Genomic DNA, 25,349 nt, shown 5'->3' with positions numbered 1-25,349 from the left:
GTGAAATCCGAAAGGTGCTCTTTGGAATATGGGCCCCTTTGCCCACCTAGGCTGCAAAAAAGTGTCACACATCTGGTATTGCCGTACTCAGGAGAAGGTGGGGAATGTGTTTTGGGGTGTCATTTTACATATACCCATGCTGGGTGAGAGAAATATCTTGGCAAAAGACAACTTTTCCCATTTTTTTATACAAAGTTGGCATTTGACCAAGATATTTATCCCACCCAGCATGGGTATATGTAAAAAGACACCCCAAAACACATTCCTCAACTTCTCCTGAATACAGAGATACCAGATGTGTGACACTTTTTTGCAGCCTAGGTGGGCAAAGGGGCCCATATTCCAAAGAGCACCTTTCGGATTTCACAGGTCATTTTTTACAGAATTTGATTTCAAACTCCTTACCACACATTTGGGCCCCTAGAATGCCAGGGCAGTATAACTACCCCACAAGTGACCCCATTTTGGAAAGAAGAGACCCCAAGGTATTTCGTGATGGGCATAGTGAGTTCATAGAAGTTTTTATTTTTTGTCACAAGTTAGTGGAATATGAGACTTTGTAAGAAAAAAAAAAAAAAAAAAAAAATCATCATTTTCCGCTAACTTGTGACAAAAAATAAAAAGTTCTATGAACTCACTATGCCCATCAGCGAATACCTTAGGGTGTGTACTTTCCGAAATGGGGTCATTTGTGGGGTGTTTGTACTGTCTGGCCATTGTAGAACCTCAGGAAACATGACAGGTGCTCAGAAAGTCAGAGCTGCTTCAAAAAGCGGAAATTCACATTTTTGTACCATAGTTTGTAAACGCTATAACTTTTACCCAAACCATTTTTTTTTTACCCAAACATTTTTTTTTTATCAAAGACATGTAGAACTATAAATTTAGAGCAAAATTTCTATATGGATCTCGTTTTTTTTGCAAAATTTTACAACTGAAAGTGAAAAATGTCATTTTTTTGCAAAAAAATCGTTAAATTTCGATTAATAACAAAAAAAGTAAAAATGTCAGCAGCAATGAAATACCACCAAATGAAAGCTCTATTAGTGAGAAGAAAAGGAGGTAAAATTCATTTGGGTGGTAAGTTGCATGACCGAGCAATAAACGGTGAAAGTAGTGTAGTGCCGATTTGTAAAAAAGGGCCTGGTCTTTAGGGGGGTATAAACCTGTGGTCCTTAAGTGGTTAAAGGTGGCTGTGTCATGAAGCACATTCTACATTTTTCAAACCAGCCCCTGGATCTGAATAATTTTTTAGTTGCATGTAATTAAAAATTTAGTTTAGCCAGCGAGCTGTTTGTTCTTTTCCTTATTGTTTGTCTATCTCACTGAGTTGGTTGAAGATGCTCAGTTTAAATCTTCAACTGCCAGCAGCTATATGTTCTGTTCGAAGCTGTGGCAGTTAGAGAGCTACAGTAGAAAGGACACACTCCCTGAGCTACCAGGCTAAAGATAATCTAGCAGAGCAATTGGAGCAGTGAATGTGTGGGCCAGATGGAGAATTACAAACATACAAACCACAATCATAGAATATGTCAACTTGCTTATTGTATCAGACTGAACCTAGTAAATTCAGTATTTTTTCTTGAGCAATTACAGTGAACATACTGGTGTTCAGACTATGCCCTAAAACCCTCTTTTTCCAACACTATCAAAATGTCTGAAAAACTAGATGTCGCACTGCCACTTTTCCTGCCATAGTCCAGTAGCTCCACATAGTCAGTAACCAAACAGCACTGTTCTGGCGAATATGGTACACGATAAGACAAGAGGGTTTTTATTTTTTTGGATTGCCTTTGTTTGCTGCAAGAACACCCTGTACTTATGAATAGTGCAAGACAGAGCAACCTATATTGGACTTTGTCATGCGGTGTCTTATCGCTTTGCATTACTGACTGCTTTGTTCCCAACTATTTGCTCACAATTATTTCATGATAACTGCAAATGCAGTGGTTTCGGAACATTTGCTTATACTGTATAGTTATGGAAGAAACGGAAGCCAGAAAGATTTGCAAGCATCGCAGTGACCTGAGCTGATTTTATTACAGGAATTTTCCACACCAGTTTTTGACATGGAAAATGACTTAAATCTACGCCAGCAAGAGAGCTGGTGTAGATTTTAGTATGTCGCACGGCCTGCTGGAGGAAGCCCCAAAGTTATGTAGAGGCCTGCACCACCAAATGTCCCCCTGTATGTATATTTGGGACCCATAGCATGCAGATTCTGAATATGATGTCATTGCATTTTGATAAGAATATGTATATCTACCACTACTGTGGTGGTGAAGTGGTGAGTGATTTTACTTATATATTACATACGGTATATAGTTTGTGTGCTATAGAAGCAAAAAAATAAATAATAAAAATTGAGTTCAACAAAGAATAACTGACAATAGATTGAAAATGTGCAAAAAAACAACATATGATGGCAGATGACCCCATTTGCTCAGAAGAAATTGACAATGACAAATTCTTTAAAACCATGCTGAGTACATACCTTTACATTCTGCATCCATTCCTAAAATGATCATATGGGTTTTCTTGGGGTAATACCTTCAAGCAGAGCCAGCAGAAGTTCTGTTTACACTCAATGCAGTTGATTTTGTTGCAGCCAGCTAATTTCTGTAAACAAATATATATATATTTAAAAGGCGCAATACATGCAAAATTGATCTTCTGACATATCATGCAGTGGTGCTTGAAAGTTTTTGAACTCAATATTTCAAGATAGATAAAACAATATTAGACTTGGTCATTTATTTTTTGAGAAAAATGATCTAATATCACGTCTGCAAGTGGCAAATCTATGTGAACCTTTGCTTTTAGTATCTTGTGTGACCCCCTTGTGCAACCAAACTTTTTTGGTAATTATTGGTTAGACATTTCTATGAGATTACCACCTTAGTGACCAGCCTGTTTTGGGCCTTACTAACCAAGCATTTTTCTTCCTTTTTTCATCATTGCTTCCAAGAGCTATAACTTTTTTCTTTTTCTGTTTATGTAGCTGTATGAGGGCTTGTTTTTGCAGGACAAGTTACAGTTTTTAATGGTGCCATTTTGGGGTACACATAAATTTCTGTTTAAAGAGGACCTTTCATCGGATTTCATTAATTGAGATAAGTAACTGTACTTGCAGGGTACACCCTACTGATGCTGCCACCCTGCCTGTTTTGTTAAAATAGCGCTTCTACGACGCGCTGTGCCCCCGCTCAGTATGCAAATACTGAGTATCGGAACAATGAGGAGGAGACTGAGTCTTTCTCTGTGGATGTCTCCTTCTCCCTGGCTGTGACGCTCTCCTCTATGATTGGACAGCGCTGCAGCAAGGGAGAAGGAGACGCCCATTGAGAAACCCTGGCGTCTCCTTCTCATTGTTCCGGTACTCAGTATTTGCATACTAACCATTTCAGCCGCCCATCGCGTCCCTCCAGCCCGCCCCGCTCCTGTTGATTGACGTGAAACTTCTCAGTATCTCGTACCAATTCCCGCGCCTGGGCCGTGCGCTTCTGTATTCGGCGCAGGCGCAGTGAGTGAATGCTGCGCTCCTGGTGCCGGCTTCCTCATTGTAACGTAGTTGGCGCAGGCGCAGTGAGGAAGCCGGCGCCGGGAAAATACAGAAGTGCACGGCGCAGGCGCGGGAATTGGTAAGAGATACTGAGAAGTTTCACGTCAATCAACAGGAGCGGGGCGGGCTGGAGGGACGCGATGGGAGGCTGAAATGGTTAGTGGACGGAGCCCTCTAGGTGCTAATGATGCCCGCATAGCACCTAGAGGCTCATTAGCATATCTATAAAAGTACGTTTTTAAGGTGAACGGCAGCAGACAGATGATAAGTAAGAACACTGTTATGGACTGCTGACACTAGCACATCGCTAGTGTCAGTCAGCTAAATAGGACCAAATCTGGTGCTAGAAGCCCTTTAAGAACCAGGGAGTGCATGCGCCCTATGGGCACAGTGGAGTGGCCAGCCAGAGAAGCGTAGGCTGTGGCATGCAGAGGAAAAAGGAAGATGGGATCCCAGGGGCCAGATCCAGTGAAAGCAGACCGAGGAGGTGCAGTGGATCCAGGCCGCCGGACAAATAGGCACAGACCTCCAGCATGACAAGATCTCTGTCACCCAATCACACCTGATTGTCATCCTATTCACACCTCACTCTTATTTCACCTTCTAATTATCTGCTAATCCTAAAGGTTCAAATACTTTTACCACTCACAGACATGTGATATTAGATGATTTTCCTCAAGAAATAAATGACCAAGTCTGATATTTGTGACTCATTTCCTTCATTTGTTTATCGTCATCTACTTTTCGTCAACTACTGTACTTATGTGCCAGAAAATAACACTAACATAGTCAAAAAACTTGATTCACCATAGATTTCCAAAATAAATTCTCATACCTTTAACCCATCAAAAATAGTCAACACTACACAGAAATTTCAGTTACTAGAAATCTCTGACAAAAATGATTTAACTTTGTATGACCGCCCACTGTAGTTTGCTACTCTGTTTTGGAGGGAACTAAGTACTTCTATGAGCACTTACTGTACGAATTAACTATTATTAACACCTCCAGATCTCAGACCAGCCTGTTGCCCTACAGCCAGGATCGGAGGTAGCTCCAAGCCAAATTGTTGACCCTTTGAATGCCACAGTCTGTGACCACAGCATAATCAAAAGGGATTTATCCCTCTGATTGGGTCCCAGTGATCTGATCAGAGGCTGGATAAGCCATCTGCAGTAAGCCCTGGGGATTTAGAAAGGACCCCAGGACTGTAAGTTCAGTAATCCCCCTGCTATTAGGACACACTAGTTTTGCCCTAACTGAAACCTGTACCATAGGAACACAGAACATAATGTATTAGCATATGTAATGCCCCAGAGGGGCCTTACCACCTTTTATACCCCTCCACTATCTTCTATGGTTAATGTAATGTCATCAATGCACTTATTTCCAGATCCTGCAAAATGTGTATATTTATTTCTATGCAACTGTTATGTTTATGTATAAAGTGTCTGGGTCACCAGGAGATGGCGGCAACAATGGCAAAGCTACAGGGACAGAGGATGGAACCTTCTATCCATTCTCTTCACTCCCTCGGGGAGGAGTTTAGTTAGTGAAAATCAGTGTAGCCTACCCCTTCTAGGGGAAAGGTGGTGTCTAGCTTATCCCCCTGCTGGGGGAAAGACTGTTTTCCGGCCAGCAGAGCACCTTCAGCTCTGCTGGACTTAAAGGTCCAACCTACAAGCCTCAGAAGCCAGGAGTAAAGGTTCCCTGGATAAAGATAAAAGATACAGATAAGCATAACTGAGTCGGACTACAGAAAGCTAGGTAGAGCAGAAAGGAAAAGTTTCTATATAATTCTATCAGCACAGCAGAGCCAGAGAGCAGCTAATGTAGCAGAGCTAAGATTGTTATTGCCTGCCAATTTATGCTAAAGCCTGCTGGAATCGAAGACAAAGCTTGTAAATCGTGTTGGAAGAAGTTTGGTCAAGTAAAGTTGTTCAATTTCATCAAAGGTCTGGACTCAACTTATGTTCATCATCCCCTTAACCAACTACCCCTTGATTTTGCAATGCACGACCGCGCCTGGGATTCCAGTGTATCCAGGTAGGAGCACTGTGACAAGTGCAACACCTCTAAGGGACATTAGGCTACCCTACTCCACTCTGGCATTCCTACCCTGGGTACCCATCACCAATACCATCTACTTAGGGGGACTCTGCCCCTTGTTGCTGAAATGCAACTGGCATCACGACAAACACTTATAACATCTTAAAGGAATACTATGGATGTTTAACTCCCTTGCGCTGCATAAAAAGTGGCATCAGGATCCGAACCCGGTAAATCTGTGTGCCTATGGACTATCTAGCCTACTGGATTTACAAAAAAACTCTTAAAAATAACTTTGGTGCACGCACTGCTGAGCGACTGGCACAAAACGCTGCTCGCCGGCACTCGAAGGGTTAAATCGCCATTTTTATGTGTGATGGCACAGCTCCTTCATGCCCAAACAGAGCAGGAAAATCCAGGACCGCCCTTCTCTAAAGCGGGAAGTTTTAGCCCTGCCTACAGGGAGCGACACTACAGTGTGCACAGAGGAAATGGAAGCTCCTCCCTTCAAGCCCCACCTTCTTCTCCCGTGATTCCAGAGAGAAACAAGATGGCAAACAAGCAGTAAGGCCCTCCCGAAACCCAACTGGGGAGCCATGATCTGTGGCAGTGACCTCCTGGAACGGAAGCAGTGGAGGAAATTAGAGTTTCACAGCTCGTCTAAAGAAGCCCGCCTTCCCCGTGCCGGTTGGCGCAGCGGGGGCGGACGGAGATTCCACTCCGCCGCCCAGAAGAAGCGAGCCACCCAGAAAGAACCAGAATGGCGACGCTCTCAACCCGGTGGTCCCCTTGGAAGTGACGGCCCATACCACAAGTGCCTGGGATTACAGGAAGGCTGTTGAGGATTGGATCCTCCAAATACTTGATTGTCCTCTGCCCCAGTGCTAGAGAGGCGGACTGTAACCGTACTTTGGTTCAGCGTGGAATGAGGTATGGGGTTTACCCAGGATGACCGGTCGGGGACGGAACTTTTTGTGAATCGGTGGTCAGTGAAATGGCCGTACCTGCCGCAGGCCCGACATAGCCTGTACAAGGGAGAGCAGGTGGAGTTTACCCCCATGCGGTCCTCTAAAGGCCCCTTTTCTACCGGCGTAAGTCTCCTACAAAGGCCGCTGGTCCCAGTGTCCACACTGGAGCACTGGCAGGAGGACCCAGCTGCCCGGGGACGCATTGGCTGCTTGCGGGAGACCTAGGAGGGAGTACTGAGTTATAAGGAACAGTCGAAACCGATACCTCCATCTATTGAGCAGTGGATGATAAGTGTGGCCCAGACAGCCCTGGTCTATGGCCCGACTATAGTCATGTACCAGCTGCCCTGAAAAACCCAGCCACAGGTGTTCCAGAGGGAGCCTCCAGAGTTATCCCTCAGTCCATGTCAAGAGGAGACCTGTCTACAGGTCCCACTGCAGCCAGAGGTTCTGGACCATCTCAGCATGGCAGGAGCATCCGCTCCAATCAAGAAAAAGGTCATGGCAGCTATGAAAAGCACCACTACTAGGACCTTACCCAGAAACGACAATAGGTGTTGCCAAAGCACCACTGTTGAGGCAAGGATTAGATACCAGAGGCAGGACAAACCTCTCATCCAGTCTAGCAGCAGCTCCAACAGTGAGGAGGATTTGAAGTCCCTCCTCTAAAGAGCTGCTCTTCTTTAGCTGTCCTTTAAAATGAAAACCACTTACTTTTGGGAGCCACCCCATGGACTGCGTCTGAAGGGTGAGGGCCTATTGGCATGATGTTCTGTGTTTTATTGTTTGCAGGTTGCCCTGTTTCAGCACTCATCCGGATGGCCATGTGAGTTAGGACTCCCCCCACTATCAGCATCGAGTCCCATTTGCCAATTTTTCCCTTTTTTCCCCCTTTTCAGGTTATTTGCGAGCCCCTTTCCAAAAAGGTTCCCATGAACTGTGCTGCTATACCTTTATTACCCATGTGGATTACAAATGACATTATTGCTTTATGTGGATTACAAATTTCTTTGCTATCTCATGTGGATTACAAATGACATTGTTACCTCATTTGGATTACAAATGACTGTTATTCCCTATGGATTACAAAAGACTCTTTGGCATTTAAAAAGACTTTGTTGCACTTATATTTCCTGTTCGGTGCACTCTATCTACCAGCATTGAAGAAATGGACTCAAATGTCAATTTATTGCCTTATTGCACTATTTCATTGCACTAAATATGTGCTTTATATGTGCACTGTTTTATCGTCTAAGATATTTGCACTGTTTTTGCACTAATCTTTTGCATTTTCAGAAACGTTTAAAATCAACTGTGCCCATTGTGTGTATTCCTTTTCATGTACAACAATGTGGTACTATGCATTTTTGTATGGACTATGGACTTTGCACTTTATACCGTTAACCAGATAGTCAGCACCTTACTTCTTGCTTATAATGGACTGCCTCTGAGGACGTTAACATACATCACAAGCAGATCTAACATCGCTGTTGCTCATTATGGACTGCCTCTGTGGACGTTAACATACGTCACAAGCAGGTCTAACATCGTGAAGGGTAATCCCGCTTCTATTATGTGTATAGAGAGAGAACCGGCTCCTCCTCCTTGTTTAGTGTGTCCTATGGCCTTGGTGGCCCAGCCGTATGGATGTGTGTTTAGCTACCAGTTTAGTCATCAAGGTGACCGTGCGAAAGCTATTTTAAGACCTTGTGTAACGCACCTAGTTGATCAGTTAGGATCTCAACTGCGGAAGCAATGGACATGCACTATTATCCCACTGCCCTTGTTCTTGGCTGTGGGATTCGCGGTTACTCAGTATGTACCCCAGGCGTCTCTCTCAGTCTTGGGCGGAGAGTTTGGAGTAACAAAATCATTTACCGCTATCCATCTATTTAGTATTACTGCTGGAGAGGAAGGTCTCCCAGTATTACAGGAGTCACAAGTTAGTATAAGCTTGTGCACAGTTCAGAGTTAGTATCTAGTATGCAATAGGTTCAGGGTTAGTATATAGCATGTCCTCAGTTTAGTATATTGTATGCCATAGGTTCAGAGCATGTCCACAGTTTAGTATATAGTATGCAGTAGGTTCAGAACATGTCCACAGTTTAGTATATAGTATGCAGTAGGTTCAGAGTTAGTATAGCATGTCCACAGTTTAGTATATAGTATGCAGTAGGTTCAGAGTTAGTATAGCATGTCCACAGTTTAGTATATAGTATGCAGTAGGTTCAGAGTTAGTATAGCATGTCCACAGTTTAGTATATAGTATGCAGTAGGTTCAGAGCATGTCCACAGTTTAGTATATAGTATGCAGTAGGTTCAGAGTTAGTATAGCATGTCCACAGTTTAGTATATAGTATGCAGTAGGTTCAGAGCATGTCCACAGTTTAGTATATAGTATGCAGTAGGTTCAGAGTTGGTTTGGGAGTATCGTCTCACACCAGTCAGGAACCACCCCACTCAGAGTTCCAGGACATTAATCAGAGCAGGTAACAGGCATATACTTGCGGTTAGTTGGTCCTGGCTAGGAAGCCAGCAGTGGGGAAGCCAGTGGCAAGAAGGTAGACAGTCCTTCACGCTGTTGTTAGAGATCCAGGTCTGGATATGTGGACAGAGTCCTCAGATGCAGTGGAGCTAGCAGGGTGCGCACTCCAATAGTGGAACACCCTGCTTAGCACCTGTCTTCTATTTAAGGGCCGGACGGTAAGTGGGCGGAGTCACAGGAGGGCCCAGCAGCCACTGCGTTCCACGCTGGAGCGCAAGCCAGCGTAACAACACAGGCGGTCGCTGCGTTCCACGCTGGAACGCAAGCCAGCGTATCATCGCAGACGGCCGGTGCGTTCCACGCTGGAGCGCAAGTCATCGTATCGTCACAGGGAGCCGCTGTGATCCAGGCTGTACTGTTACAGTACCCCTCCCTTAAGGGACCCCTCTGGGGTACCCCACTAGGAGAGGGTCGGTTGGGAAATCTTCTATGGAACAATCTTTGGAGTCTGGGAGCATGAACGTTTTGCACATCTTCCCAAGAGTCATCCTGGGGACCATACCCCTTCCATCTAATGAGATACTGGATCTTCCCCCGTCTTCTTCTGGAATCAATGAGCTGCTCAACTTCAAATTCTTCTTCTCCTTGGATCTCTATCGGAGGCAAGGGTCGAGGATCACTTGATGGGAACGGCCTAGATCTAAACGGCTTCAGTAGTGACACGTGGAATGTGGGATGTACCTGTAATGGCGGAGGAAGGGTGAGTCTCACCGTGTTGGGGTTAATAATCCTTTCTATCGGAAAAGGACCCAGGAATTGTCTTCCCAATTTCTTGGAAGGTACCCCCAACCGAAGGTTTTTTGTTGATAACCAAACCGAGTCCCCGACCTGGTAGGGAGGACTTTCTCTCCTACGATGGTCGTAGTAACACTTCTGTCTTTCTTTTGCCCGTTGAAGGTTGTCTTTTAGCGTCTTAAGGGTAGTTTGCAAAGTGGTCAGATAATCGTCTGTGGCTGGAACGTTTGTGGGAAGGCTGGTTTGAGGAAGAGACCTAGGGTGAAATCCGTAATTAGCAAAGAATGGAGTATGTAGTGTGGAGGAATTCGTAGAATTATTATAGGCGAATTCAGCGAGAGGAAGTAGGCCCTCCCAGTCATCCTGGAGAAATGAGCAGTGACATCTGAGATACTGTTCCAGACACTGATTCACCCTTTCAGTCTGCCCATTAGTTTGGGGGTGATAGGCGGTAGACATTCTGTGGTCGATTTGAAGTCTGGAACAAAGTGCTCTCCAGAATTTGGATACGAATTGCGAACCCCTGTCTGATATGACCTGGCTAGGAATTCCATGTAACTTAATAATATTAGACAGGAATACCACGGCCGTTTCCTTGGAGGAGGGTAACTTCTTGAGGGGCACGAAGTGTGCCATCTTAGTCAGCAAATCCACTACCACCATGATGGTGTTGTTTCCTCTGGAAAGGGGAAGTTCAACTATGAAATCCATCGAGACCCATTCCCAGGGTCTGTTGGCGATGGGAAGACTCATTAGGAGACCATAAGGTCAGTTTCTGTCAGTTTTACATGAGGCACAGGTCTCGCACGTGGAAACGTATTCCTCAATTTGTTTGGTCATCTTTGGCCACCAGAAGTTCCTGCGTATCAGGGTTGTGGTTTTAGCAATGCCGGGATGTCCCGCGAGGGGTAAATCATGGCAAAGTTTGATCACCTGATTGGTGAGGGAGGGTGGTATGTACAGTTGGCTGTCCGTGTAAAGGAGACCCTGTTGGTTCTGCGAAAGACCAGAGGGGGTATGAACATGGTCATTAATTAGAGCATCCTTGAGCTGGGTTTCCAACGTTATGGTGGCAAGGACGAGTTTCTTCGGTGGAATGATCCATGTGGGGGCCGTGTCTGAGGTGCGAATTTCAGCCAGTCGTGACAAGGCGTCGGCCTTCCCATTTTTTGAGCCTGGTCGGTATGTAATTTGGAAGTTAAACCTGTCAAAAAAAAAACTCCACCGTACTTGACGGCCTGATAATGTTTTATTGGTTTTCAGGTATTGTAGATTACGGTGATCCGTATAAATTGTGATGGGGTGTATTGATCCTTCAAGTAAATGCCTCCAATTTTCCAGGGAGCACTTTATGGCGAGGAGTTCCTTTTCGCCTATGGGGTAATTGAATTCGGCGGTATTTAGCATCCGGGAGTATAACCCGATAGGATGTAACGGAGTTGAAAAAGAGCTTCGCTGGGACAGAACAGCTCCTATGGCTGCCTGGGATGCGTCTACTTCCAGCACGTAGTGATGGTTCGGATTTGGGAGAGTCAGTATCGGTGCCGTAGTGAACCTGTTCTTTAATAACTCAAACGCTGATTGGGCGTCCTTGGACCAAACGAACTTCGTGTTGACACTAGTTAAGCGGGTTAGTGGTTTAGTGGTAGCGGAGAAATCTTTAATGAATTTCCTATAGAAGTTTGAGAACCCCAGGAACCGTTGAAGAGCTTTCCTGGAATCCGGAATCGGCCAATTTTGGATGCAAGTGATTTTTGAGGGATCCATCTGGATACCTTTGGGTGAAATTATTTATCCGAGGAAGGGAAGAGAGGTAGTCTCGAATACACATTTTTCCTGTTTGACGTATAAGCGATGAACACTTAACCGTGCGAGAACCCAACGGACATGTTTCCTGTGATCGTGTAAGTTATCGGAATACACTAGTATATCATCAAGATAGATGATTACACATACGTCCAGTAGATCCCTAAAGATGTTGTTAATAAAATTTTGGAATGTGGCAGGGGCGTTGCACAACCCGAAGGGCATCACTGTATACTCAAAGAGACCATACCGAGTGCGGAAAGCTGTCTTCCATTCATCACCTTTTCTGATCCTAATTAAGTTGTATGCGCCTCTCAAATCCAGCTTGGTGTAGATTGTTGCTGTTTGTAATCTTTCTATGAGTTCGGATATTAGTGGCAAGGGGTACCGATTTTTGATTGTTACTTTGTTCAAGGCTCTGTAATCTATAATGGGCCTTAGGCTTGAGTCTTTGTTTCTCACAAAGAACATCCCTGCTGCTGCCGGGGAGGTTGAAGGCTGAATAAAACCTTTTCGTAAGTTCTCTTCTAGGTACTGTTTGAGGTGAACAAGTTCTGGTTGTGCCAATGGATAAATTCTACCCGTGGGTATCTCACTACCCGGCAGCAAGTCTATGGGGCAATCGTAAGATCTATGGGGCGGAAGAGATTCCGCCTTCTTTGCGCTGAATACCTCAGCAAAGTCTGCGTATTGGCTGGGGACCTGGTTCACTCCCACGTGCATGAGAGATTTGAGAGGAAAGCAGGTCTCCATACAATAAGGTGACGTAAACTGAACTTTCCCCTGTTTCCATAGGAGGGTTGGCTGGTGTATTTGCAACCATGGCAACCCAAGAATCACGGGAAACAATGGAGAGTGTATGATATCAAAGGATAAGAATTCTGTGTGGTTATTTTCACATGTCACCATGAGGGGTTGAGTCTGACTGTGGATAGGACTAGAAGTGGTACCGTCAATGAAACTCACGGATATCGGAACGTTTTTTCTCATGTGGGGAATTTTATTTCGCTCAACCAGATGCATATCGATAAAATTCCCCGAAGCTCCCGTGTCCACCATGGCTTCAACGATAATCCGGTTTTGGTCCCACTGTAAGGTGAGAGACGTGTATATGTAACCACCAGTACTATTTTTTGTACTGCCTAAGGTACAAGACATGCCGCTCTTACCTTCGCACTTCTTACGTATCGCGGGGCATCCGTCAACGGTATGGTCAGCAGACGCACAATATAAACAGAGGTTGAGGTTACGTCTCCTGGCTTTCTCTCTCTCGGTCAGAGGACCTCGGATCGCCCCAATCTCCATCATCTCTACAGCAGGACCCTGGCTGGACGGTCTTGGGTTGGGTGTGAAGCCTGAGACTCTCTCGGCTCTGCGTTCCCTCAGCCGTCTGTCAATGGTGGTGGCCTTCTGCATCAAGGCATTAAGTGTAAGTGGTAATTCTCCTCGGGCTAATTCGTCCTTCAGGGCCTCGGAAAGACCTAGGCGAAACTGATTCCTAAGGGTGAGGTCATTCCATTCAGTCTCCCGGGCCCAGCGAGTGTATTCCGCAATAAAGTCCTCTACAGGTCGTCTCCCTTGTTTAAGGCTGCGTATAGCGGTCTCAGCGGTCAGCTGTTTACTATGGTCCTCGTAGAGAAGGGACATTTTTTCAAGGAACAGAGGGAAGGATTCCAGGACTGGGTCTTCTTTTTCTAAATAAGTATTGGCCCATGCTCTGGGCTCCCCCCTGAGGTATGAGATCATGGTAAGTACTTTTGTTCTGTCAGTTGGGTAAGTCCGGTGCTGCAGCTCAAACATTAGTTTGCACGCGTTCAGGAAATCCCTGAACTGCCTTCGATCACCCGCGAATATCTCAGGTGGGCTGACCTTGGGTTCTGGTCCATCACGGGGGTGTCCTGGCCCCTGAGTGACAAGTTGCCGTATTGCCTGGTTTTCTAGCTGGAGATGTTGTATAGTCACATTGAGGGTCTCCACCCTCTTAGTGAGGGTGACGAGGTGACCTGCAACCTCCGCTGGATCCATGTAGGTTCCACTAATATGTAACGCACCTAGTTGATCAGTTAGGATCTCAACTGCGGAAGCAATGGACATGCACTATTATCCCACTGCCCTTGTTCTTGGCTGTGGGATTCGCGGTTACTCAGTATGTACCCCAGGCGTCTCTCTCAGTCTTGGGCGGAGAGTTTGGGGTAACAAAATCATTTACCGCTATCCATCTATTTAGTATTACTGCTGGAGAGGAAGGTCTCCCAGTATTACAGGAGTCACAAGTTAGTATAAGCTTGTGCACAGTTCAGAGTTAGTATCTAGTATGCAATAGGTTCAGGGTTAGTATATAGCATGTCCTCAGTTTAGTATATTGTATGCCATAGGTTCAGAGCATGTCCACAGTTTAGTATATAGTATGCAGTAGGTTCAGAACATGTCCACAGTTTAGTATATAGTATGCAGTAGGTTCAGAGTTAGTATAGCATGTCCACAGTTTAGTATATAGTATGCAGTAAGTTCAGAGTTAGTATAGCATGTCCACAGTTTAGTATATAGTATGCAGTAGGTTCAGAGTTAGTATAGCATGTCCACAGTTTAGTATATAGTATGCAGTAGGTTCAGAGCATGTCCACAGTTTAGTATATAGTATGCAGTAGGTTCAGAGTTAGTATAGCATGTCCACAGTTTAGTATATAGTATGCAGTAGGTTCAGAGCATGTCCACAGTTTAGTATATAGTATGCAGTAGGTTCAGAGTTGGTTTGGGAGTATCGTCTCACACCAGTCAGGAACCACCCCACTCAGAGTTCCAGGACATTAATCAGAGCAGGTAACAGGCATATACTTGCGGTTAGTTGGTCCTGGCTAGGAAGCCAGCAGTGGGGAAGCCAGTGGCAAGAAGGTAGACAGTCCTTCACGCTGTTGTTAGAGATCCAGGTCTGGATATGTGGACAGAGTCCTCAGATGCAGTGGAGCTAGCAGGGTGCGCACTCCAATAGTGGAACACCCTGCTTAGCACCTGTCTTCTATTTAAGGGCCGGACGGTAAGTGGGCGGAGTCACAGGAGGGCCCAGCAGCCACTGCGTTCCACGCTGGAGCCCAAGCCAGCGTAACAACACAGGCGGTCGCTGCGTTCCACGCTGGAACGCAAGCCAGCGTATCATCGCAGACGGCCAGTGCGTTCCACGCTGGAGCGCAAGTCAGCGTATCGTCACAGGGAGCCGCTGTGATCCAGGCTGTACTGTTACAGTACCCCTCCCTTAAGGGACCCCTCTGGGGTACCCCACTAGGAGAGGGTCGGTTGGGAAATCTTCTATGGAACAATCTTTGGAGCATGAACGTTTTGCACATCTTCCCAAGAGTCATCCTGGGGACCATACCCCTTCCATCTAATGAGATACTGGATCTTCCCCCGTCTTCTTCTGGAATCAATGAGCTGCTCAACTTCAAATTCTTCTTCTCCTTGGACCTCTATCGGAGGCAAGGGTCGAGGATCACTTGATGGGAACGGCCTAGATCTAAACGGCTTCAGTAGTGACACGTGGAATGTGGGATGTACCTGTAATCGCAGAGGAAGGGTGAGTCTCACCGTGTTGGGGTTAATAATCCTTTCTATCGGAAAAGGACCCAGGAATTGTCTTCCCAATTTCTTGGAAGGTACCCCCAACCGAAGGTTTTTTGTTGATAACCAAACCGAGTCCCCGACCTGGTAGGGAGGACTTTCTCTCCTACGATGGTCGTAGTAACACTTCTGTCTTTCTTTTGCCCGTTGAAGGTTGTCTTTTAGCGTCTTAAGGGTAGTTTGCAAAGTGGTCAGATAATCGTCTGTGGCTGGAACGTTTGTGGGAAGGCTGGTTTGAGGAAGAGACCTAGGGTGAAATCCGTAATTAGCAAAGAATGGAGTATGTAATGTGGGGGAATTCGTAGAATTATTATAGGCGAATTCAGCGAGAGGAAGTAGGCCCTCCCAGTCATCCTGGAGAAATGAGCAGTGACATCTGAGATACTGTTCCAGACACTGATTCACCCTTTCAGTCTGCCCATTAGTTTGGGGGTGATAGGCGGTAGACATTCTGTGGTCTATTTGAAGTCTGGAACAAAGTGCTCTCCAGAATTTGGATACGAATTGCGAACCCCTGTCTGATATGACCTGGCTAGGAATTCCATGTAACTTAATAATATTAGACAGGAATACCACGGCCGTTTCCTTGGAGGAGGGTAACTTCTTGAGGGGCACGAAGTGTGCCATCTTAGTCAGCAAATCCACTACCACCATGATGGTGTTGTTTCCTCTGGAAAGGGGAAGTTCAACTATGAAATCCATCGAGACCCATTCCCAGGGTCTGTTGGCGATGGGAAGACTCATTAGGAGACCATAAGGTCAGTTTCTGTCAGTTTTACATGAGGCACAGGTCTCGCACGTGGAAACGTATTCCTCAATTTGTTTGGTCATCTTTGGCCACCAGAAGTTCCTGCGTATCAGGGTTGTGGTTTTAGCAATGCCGGGATGTCCCGCGAGGGGTAAATCATGGCAAAGTTTGATCACCTGATTGGTGAGGGAGGGTGGTATGTACAGTTGGCTGTCCTTGTAAAGGAGACCCTGTTGGTTCTGCGAAAGACCAGGGGGTGTATTAGCATGGTCATTAATTAGAGCATCCTTGAGCTGGGTTTCCAACGTTATGGTGGCAAGGACGAGTTTCTTCGGTGGAATGATCCATGTGGGGGCCGTGTCTGAGGTGCGAATTTCAGCCAGTCGTGACAAGGCGTCGGCCTTCCCATTTTTTGAGCCTGGTCGGTATGTAATTTGGAAGTTAAACCTGTCAAAAAAAAAACTCCACCGTACTTGACGGCCTGATAATGTTTTATTGGTTTTCAGGTATTGTAGATTACGGTGATCCGTATAAATTGTGATGGGGTGTATTGATCCTTCAAGTAAATGCCTCCAATTTTCCGGGGAGCACTTTATGGCGAGGAGTTCCTTTTCGCCTATGGGGTAATTGAATTCGGCGGTATTTAGCGTCGGGAGTAGAACCCGATAGGATGTAACGGAGTTGAAAAAGAGCTTCGCTGGGACAGAACAGCTCCTATGGCTGCCTGGGATGCGTCTACTTCCAGCACGTAGTGATGGTTCGGATTTGGGAGAGTCAGTATCGGTGCCGTAGTGAACCTGTTCTTTAATAACTCAAACGCTGATTGGGCGTCCTTGGACCAAACGAACTTCGTGTTGACACTAGTTAAGCGGGTTAGTGGTTTAGTGGTAGCGGAGAAATCTTTAATGAATTTCCTATAGAAGTTTGAGAACCCCAGGAACCGTTGAAGAGCTTTCCTGGAATCCGGAATCGGCCAATTTTGGATGCAAGTGATTTTTGAGGGATCCATCTGGATACCTTTGGGTGAAATTATGTATCCGAGGAAGGGAAGAGAGGTAGTCTCGAATACACATTTTTCCTGTTTGACGTATAAGCGATGAACACTTAACCGTGCGAGAACCCAACGGACATGTTTCCTGTGATCGTGTAAGTTATCGGAATACACTAGTATATCATCAAGATAGATGATTACACATACGTCCAGTAGATCCCTAAAGATGTCGTTAATAAAATTTTGGAATGTGGCAGGGGCGTTGCACAACCCGAAGGGCATCACTGTATACTCAAAGAGACCATACCGAGTGCGGAAAGCTGTCTTCCATTCATCACCTTTTCTGATCCTAATTAAGTTGTATGCGCCTCTCAAATCCAGCTTGGTGTAGATTGTTGCTGTTTGTAATCTTTCTATGAGTTCGGATATTAGTGGCAAGGGGTACCGATTTTTGATTGTTACTTTGTTCAAGGCTCTGTAATCTATAATGGGCCTTAGGCTTGAGTCTTTGTTTCTCACAAAGAACATCCCTGCTGCTGCCGGGGAGGTTGAAGGCTGAATAAAACCTTTTCGTAAGTTCTCTTCTAGGTACTGTTTGAGGTGAACAAGTTCTGGTTGTGCCAATGGATAAATTCTACCCGTAGGTATCTCACTACCCGGCAGCAAGTCTATGGGGCAATCGTAAGATCTATGGGGCGGAAGAGATTCCGCCTTCTTTGCGCTGAATACCTCAGCAAAGTCTGCGTATTGGCTGGGGACCTGGTTCACTCCCACGTGCATGGGAGATTTGAGAGGAAAGCAGGTCTCCATACAATAAGGTGACGTAAACTGAACTCTCCCCTGTTTCCATAGGAGGGTTGGCTGGTGTATTTGCAACCATGGCAACCCAAGAGTCACGGGAAACAATGGGGAGTGTATGATATCAAAGGATAAGAATTCTGTGTGGTTATTTTCACATGTCACCATGAGGGGTTGAGTCTGACTGTGGATAGGACTAGAAGTGGTACCGTCAATGAAACTCACGGATATCGGAACGTTTTTTCTCATGTGGGGAATTTTATTTCGCTCAACCAGATGCATATCGATAAAATTCCCCGAAGCTCCCGTGTCCACCATGGCTTCAACGATAATCCGGTTTTGGTCCCACTGTAAGGTGAGAGACGTGTATATGTAACCACCAGTACTATTTTTTGTACTGCCTAAGGTACAAGACGTGCCGCTCTTACCTTCGCACTTCTTACGTATCGCGGGGCATCCGTCAACGGTATGGTCAGCAGACGCACAATATAAACAGAAGTTGAGGTTACGTCTCCTGGCTTTCTCTCTCTCGGTCAGAGGACCTCGGATCGCCCCAATCTCCATCATCTCTACAGCAGGACCCTGGCTGGACGGTCTTGGGTTGGGTGTGAAGCCTGAGACTCTCTCGGCTCTGCGTTCCCTCAGCCGTCTGTCAATGGTGGTGGCCTTCTGCATCAAGGCATTAAGTGTAAGTGGTAATTCTCCTCGGGCTAATTCGTCCTTCAGGGCCTCGGAAAGACCTAGGCGAAACTGATTCCTAAGGGTGAGGTCATTCCATTCAGTCTGCCGGGCCCAGCGAGTGTATTCCGCAATAAAGTCCTCTACAGGTCGTCTCCCTTGTTTAAGGCTGCGTATAGCGGTCTCAGCGGTCAGCTGTTTACTATGGTCCTCGTAGAGAAGGGCCATTTTTTCAAGGAACAGAGGGAAGGATTCCAGGACTGGGTCTTCTTTTTCTAAATAAGTATTGGCCCATGCTCTGGGCTCCCCCCTGAGGTATGAGATCATGGTAAGTACTTTTGTTCTGTCAGTTGGGTAAGTCCGGTGCTGCAGCTCAAACATTAGTTTGCACGCGTTCAGGAAATCCCTGAACTGCCTTCGGTCACCCGCGAATATCTCAGGTGGGCTGACCTTGGGTTCTGGTCCATCACGGGGGTGTCCTGGCCCCTGAGTGACAAGTTGCCGTATTGCCTGGTTTTCTAGCTGGAGATGTTGTATAGTCACATTGAGGGTCTCCACCCTCTTAGTGAGGGTGACGAGGTGACCTGCAACCTCCGCTGGATCCATGTAGGTTCCACTAATATGTAACGCACCTGGACATGCACTATTATCCCACTGCCCTTGTTCTTGGCTGTGGGATTCGCGGTTACTCAGTATGTACCCCAGGCGTCTCTCTCAGTCTTGGGCGGAGAGTTTGGGGTAACAAAATCATTTACCGCTATCCATCTATTTAGTATTACTGCTGGAGAGGAAGGTCTCCCAGTATTACAGGAGTCACAAGTTAGTATAAGCTTGTGCACAGTTCAGAGTTAGTATCTAGTATGCAATAGGTTCAGGGTTAGTATATAGCATGTCCTCAGTTTAGTATATTGTATGCCATAGGTTCAGAGCATGTCCACAGTTTAGTATATAGTATGCAGTAGGTTCAGAACATGTCCACAGTTTAGTATATAGTATGCAGTAGGTTCAGAGTTAGTATAGCATGTCCACAGTTTAGTATATAGTATGCAGTAGGTTCAGAGTTAGTATAGCATGTCCACAGTTTAGTATATAGTATGCAGTAGGTTCAGAGTTAGTATAGCATGTCCACAGTTTAGTATATAGTATGCAGTAGGTTCCGAGCATGTCCACAGTTTAGTATATAGTATGCAGTAGGTTCAGAGTTAGTATAGCATGTCCACAGTTTAGTATATAGTATGCAGTAGGTTCAGAGCATGTCCACAGTTTAGTATATAGTATGCAGTAGGTTCAGAGTTGGTTTGGGAGTATCGTCTCACACCAGTCAGGAACCACCCCACTCAGAGTTCCAGGACATTAATCAGAGCAGGTAACAGGCATATACTTGCGGTTAGTTGGTCCTGGCTAGGAAGCCAGCAGTGGGGAAGCCAGTGGCAAGAAGGTAGACAGTCCTTCACGCTGTTGTTAGAGATCCAGGTCTGGATATGTGGACAGAGTCCTCAGATGCAGTGGAGCTAGCAGGGTGCGCACTCCAATAGTGGAACACCCTGCTTAGCACCTGTCTTCTATTTAAGGGCCGGACGGTAAGTGGGCGGAGTCACAGGAGGGCCCAGCAGCCACTGCGTTCCACGCTGGAGCGCAAGCCAGCGTAACAACACAGGCGGTCGCTGCGTTCCACGCTGGAACGCAAGCCAGCGTATCATCGCAGACGGCCGGTGCGTTCCACGCTGGAGCGCAAGTCAGCGTATCGTCACAGGGAGCCGCTGTGATCCAGGCTGTACTGTTACACCTTGGTGCTTTGAAGGGATTACAGGATGAAGCCACCCTTCTGTTTGCGGGCATATCAAAGAATGTGGAGGGATCATAGTACATAACATCCCCCGTTCCTTATATGACTATGGCCAAGTCGCGGAGTATTGAGCGCTTAGTGGAGTGTGAGTACTTAAAGGGAAGTACATTTATTTGGTTTGGTTTGCTGTGAAAGGGAGAACCGTTGAAAGACACCCTACTCAGTCACGAACCTAGTGGTAGTCGTCTTCTATGTTAGTCTATGTCAGTGTATTTTCACGCAACAATTTGTATTTTTCTAGGTACCCGGAGAGCATATACTTATATATTTACCCTAAGCACAAGCCGAAGGCGGCTTGGTTCTTAAGTGTCGGGGAATGTAACGCCCCAGAGTGGCCTTACCCCCTTTTATACACCTCCACTATCTTCTATGGTTAATGTAATGTCATCAATGCACTTATGTCCAGATCCTGCAAAATGTGTATATTTATTTCTATACAACTGTTATGTTTATGTGTAATGTGCCTGGGTCACCAGCAGATGGCGGCAACAATCGCAGAGCTACAGGCACAGAGGATGGAACCTTCTATCCATTCTCTTCACTCCCTCGGGGAGGAGTTTAGTTAGTGAAAGTCAGTCTAGCCTACCCCTTCTAGGGGAAAGGTGGTGTCTAGCTTATCCCCATGCTGGGGGAAAGGCTGAGTTCCGGCCAGCAGAGCACGTTCAGCTCTGCTGGACTTAAAGGTCCAACCTACAAGCCTCAGAAGCCAGGAGTAAAGGTTCCCTGGATAAAGATAAAAGATACAGATAAGGATAAAGACTGAGTTAGACTACAGAAAGCTCAGTAGAGTAGAAAGGAAAAGTCTCTATTTAATCCTATCAGCACAGCAGAGCCAGAGAGCAGCTGATGTAGTAGAGCCGAGATTGTTATTGCCTACCAGTTTATGCCAAAGCCTGCTGGAAACCGCCACTCTGGCATTCCTACCGTGGGTACCAATCACCAATACCATCTACTTAGGTGGACTCCGTCCCTCGTTGCTGAAATGCAACTGGCGTCACGATAAACACATAACATCTTACAGGGATCCCATGGACGTTTAACCCCCGTGTGCTGCACATACTGGAGTAAAAAAATAAATACAATTTTCATAAAATACATTATGCATGCAGGACTTTTGTCTCTGCTTCAAAAATCTTCTGAGTGGAAACCTAACGAACCCTATTATAGTCTATGGGGCCCGTGGACTCTGTTCGGCTCAGTTAGGTACCGAATCCGTTCTTTCCGTATTCCTGCCCCTAAACGGGGCAGGAGAACGGAAAGGCTGAACGGTGATGTGAACGAAGCCTAAACAATAAAGTAAAGTAAAATTGCAATGTAAAAATTAGCTTTTGCTATATTTGCAACGCAAAAAAGTATATAAATTGTGATGTAATTTATATGTAACAGTGCCAAAAATGATCCAATTTCTATCATATAAAACTAGGCCTTATACAGCCAAGTCAATGAAAAAACAAAAAAGTTATGGCTACTTAAACATGGAGAGGCAAAAAGTGCTAAAATAGCTTATTAAAAGGGGTTCTGCAGTTTTTTTAAACTGATGATCTATCCTCTGGATAAATCATCAGCATCTGATCGGCGGGGTCCCGACACCCGGGACCCCGGCGATCAGCTGTTTGAGAAGGCAGCGGCGATGGCAGTAGCCATCACTGGGCCTGCAGTAAACAGTGAGAAGCACTGCAGGAACCCTTTAAGGAGTTAATAAAGGGCCATTCAAATGTCACTTTAAATGTTGTGATAAGTTTATTATTGCTAGTGGTGCCAAAATGGTTTTGGGTGTTTAGTGGTATTGGAAATTATTAGATGCACCAGTTTACAAACCACACAATGTGAGGTACTGACATGTCTATAGTATATAACAATATTTAGCCAGTGTAAACAAATAAAATAAGATTCAGCACAAAAAATAGTGACCATCAAGCAATAATATGGATTATATATAAAAAATTTTAACTCACCTTAATCCACTTGTTAGCGCAGCCGGCATCTCTTCTGTCTTTAACTGTGAGCAATAGGACCTTTGATGACGTCACTACGCTCATCACATGATCCATCACCATGGTGATGATCATGTGATGGACCATGTGATGAACACAGTGACGTCATCAAAGGTCCTATTGCTAACAGTTAAAGACAGAAGAGATGCCGGCTGTGCGGACAAGTGGTTTAAGGTGAGTAAAAAAAATTTTCATTTTTTTTTAACCCCTCCAGGCCTATTTTACTATGCATTCTGTATTCAGAATGCTATTATTTTCCCTTATAACCATGTTATAAGGAGAAATAATACAATCTACAGAACACCAATCCCAAGCCCGAACTTCTGTGAAGAAGTTCGGGTGTGTGTACCAAACATGCGCGATTTTTTTCTCACGCGAGTGCAAAACGCATTACAATGTTTTGCACTCGCGCGGAAAAATCGCACATGTTCCCGCAACGCACCCGCACCTTGTCCCGCAATGCCCGTGTGAAACCAGCCTAAGTCATATGGGACTTTCAACTGCATCTGTGTCCTGATGCAGGTACATTTAAAGCCTGCCCTACCATTTTCCATCAAGATGCAGGGACATCACTGTCTCAATGCAGAAGGTATGATGATGTCACTACATTGTGCCACCTGTGCCAGGCCGCTGACTTCACAGGTCAGAAGAGAAGACACCTCAGCGACTCTGCTCATTGAAGGATCGGGTTGGGTGAGTATAAGTTTTATTTTTCTTTTTTTCTTTCTGGGAAGCACAGTCTGTTACCTATCATGGGGGATGGGGGTGGAATGTGAGTGTTAAATGGTACCGTATATCACCATTTTGAGAGTCTTGTTGCCTTGGGCAGGATGCACTGGACATTGTAGGTGAGCCACACCCGGGACAGCAGGAATTGCAGTCAGTATGGTACTGCACTTTGATATAAATGTGTTGCACTGCCTTTGTGTATGTTGTGTATGTATAGAGGTTATACTCCTACCTAGTGCAAAATTATTTTCTTGCTGTTGGATAATACTGCATTAGGGACAGAGGACCTTTTTTTGTTCATATGATATAATTATGCAGGTCCTTACAGTGAGAGCACGTCTGTGAGATTATAAGCCTCAGTGTCCTGCTGTCCTAGAGTGAGTAGCAGGCTGAAAGGACAGAGAAAGGACTAGAAGACTTCTGAGCTTGAGAGAGAGAGAAAACCCGGTTAAACCTGTGTGCAGGTAGCTAGCAAGTGGAGTTGAGTGTTGCTTGTTAATTGGCACATTACCTCAGGGCACAGATAGGTCCACAGAGTAGTTGAACTTTGCAGTGGAGAAGGGTTGCCTGGAGCAGGGGTGGTTGACTTGAACTTTCAAGCTCCTGCACCCTGAAGCAGCTAGAGACCTATGGAGAATCTAGGTCAGGACAACAAAGACAAGCCTCCCTGCCTGTCACAAACTTACATTCTGCCAGGTGCCACCATCTTTGTGATGCTGGTGGAGGATAGGTAATTAGTATCAGGAGCATGGAAAACACCTTTAAAGGGGTTTTCAGGGGTTTGAATATTGATGACCTATCCTAATATCAATATCAGTATGGTGGGGTTCCGAATCCCGGCACCCCCGCCAATCAGCTGGTTGAAGAGAATGCCACACTTCATCCAAGTGCAACTTTCCCTTTATTATTTACCTGTTTGCTGTCAACATCTCAGTGGTGAGCAGATGTAATTACAAGAAGTTGTCCCATTCACTTTTATGGTACAGCTTCTTCCTATTCAAGTGTATAGGAACGAGCCATCCCATAGAAGGGAAAGGGACGGCTTGTAATTACACTTGATCACCGCTACGATGTCGACGAGAGGCAGGTAAACAATGGAAGGAAGGCTGCGCTGGCACGAGTGCAGCCTTCTCTTTAACCAGCTGATTGGCTGATCATGAGGATCAGTCATCAATATTAAAATCCTGGAAAACTCATTTGAGTATTCTTGATAAAGCCTGGCTATATAACCCATCTTTCCCATGATTCTTTACCAGTTATTGAGTTTGTATATGATTTGTGTAGTGCTATGCCTTTGTGTACATCCTGATATTATGACATCGGTTTTGTTTTGTCCAAGTTTTCAGTTTTTTTCCCTGAAGTTACTGGTGAGTCCTGGAACCTGATTTTTGGACAGTTCTTCGATTTTCCTCTTTATTACCCTTTTGTACTTGTTGTGCTTCTGTGGTTCTGTTAATCATTCTTCCTCCGTTTAACCCCTCTGCTGTTCTGCCAGTCAGTAGCTACTCTGCAGACCTTACTGGCCCTTTAGAGCATCAGAGTCAATTCTGCTTCACAGTGGGCTTTAATGAGGACTTTTGGAAGCCCTAAGATTCTACTAACCAGAATTGCTATCACAAAGTCTGACTACAAAAGTATTTTTAGTGGACAGGTATGTTGAAGTACACACTGTAGTGTAAGTCACAATTATGTGCCTCGAGGTAAGAGTGAAAAAAATAATAGGAATAACAGCTTTATAAGCAGACTAAACATTGAGTTTGCGAGCATGCGAGTGTTTTCATCTAAAGTGTGCGTAGTTAATAAGGAGTAAGGGAATTTATTAAATATTTTTTACACTGTATTGGCTGAGGAAAATGAAATGTCAGATGCCATGCAGAGTGTCAAAATAAACTCCACATTAAATGTGGCCTGTCTGATCCAGGAAGAAGTGTAGTAGCGTCTTGAAAAGATTAAAATAGACAAATCACCAAGTCCAGATGACACACACCATAATTCATCACAAGAGAAGTAATGTAATAGAAAAACCCTTATTTCTGATATTTAAGGACTCTATAATGACAGGGTCTGTTCCACAAGATTGGCACTTAGCAAATGTGGTTCCAATATTCAAAAAGGAGTCAAAAACAGAACCCAGAAACTATAGGTTGGTAAGTCTAACATCTGTTGTGGTTAAACTGTTGCCTGTGCCAAATTCTTGACCTAACTCCTTTCCTCCAGCCAGAGGTATAACTTGACCAACATGTTCTTTCTATAATACTGGTGTCTTCTTATGTGGCACAAAGGTCTTT

The 25,349-nt window shown here is 45.2% G+C and overlaps 1 protein-coding gene across 1 annotated transcript in view; it reads right to left on the bottom strand.

The window, feature by feature from the left end:
* Positions 1–25,349, bottom strand: part of LOC120977800 (E3 ubiquitin-protein ligase RNF14-like) — an 82,920-nt gene that overhangs the window by 5,576 nt on the left and 51,995 nt on the right. Inside the window, exon 7 of the mRNA XM_040405924.1 lies at positions 2,495–2,619. Within this exon, the coding sequence (XP_040261858.1) occupies positions 2,497–2,619 (123 nt within the window). The 3' untranslated portion in view covers positions 2,495–2,496. The remainder of the gene's footprint in view (positions 1–2,494; positions 2,620–25,349) is intronic.

The sequence above is a fragment of the Bufo bufo genome, chromosome 1, assembly GCF_905171765.1.
Source record: "Bufo bufo chromosome 1, aBufBuf1.1, whole genome shotgun sequence".
Classification (NCBI taxonomy): Eukaryota; Metazoa; Chordata; class Amphibia; order Anura; family Bufonidae; genus Bufo; species Bufo bufo.
Note: the sequence above shows the minus strand (reverse complement) of the source record. Positions and strands in the feature narration are given on the sequence as shown.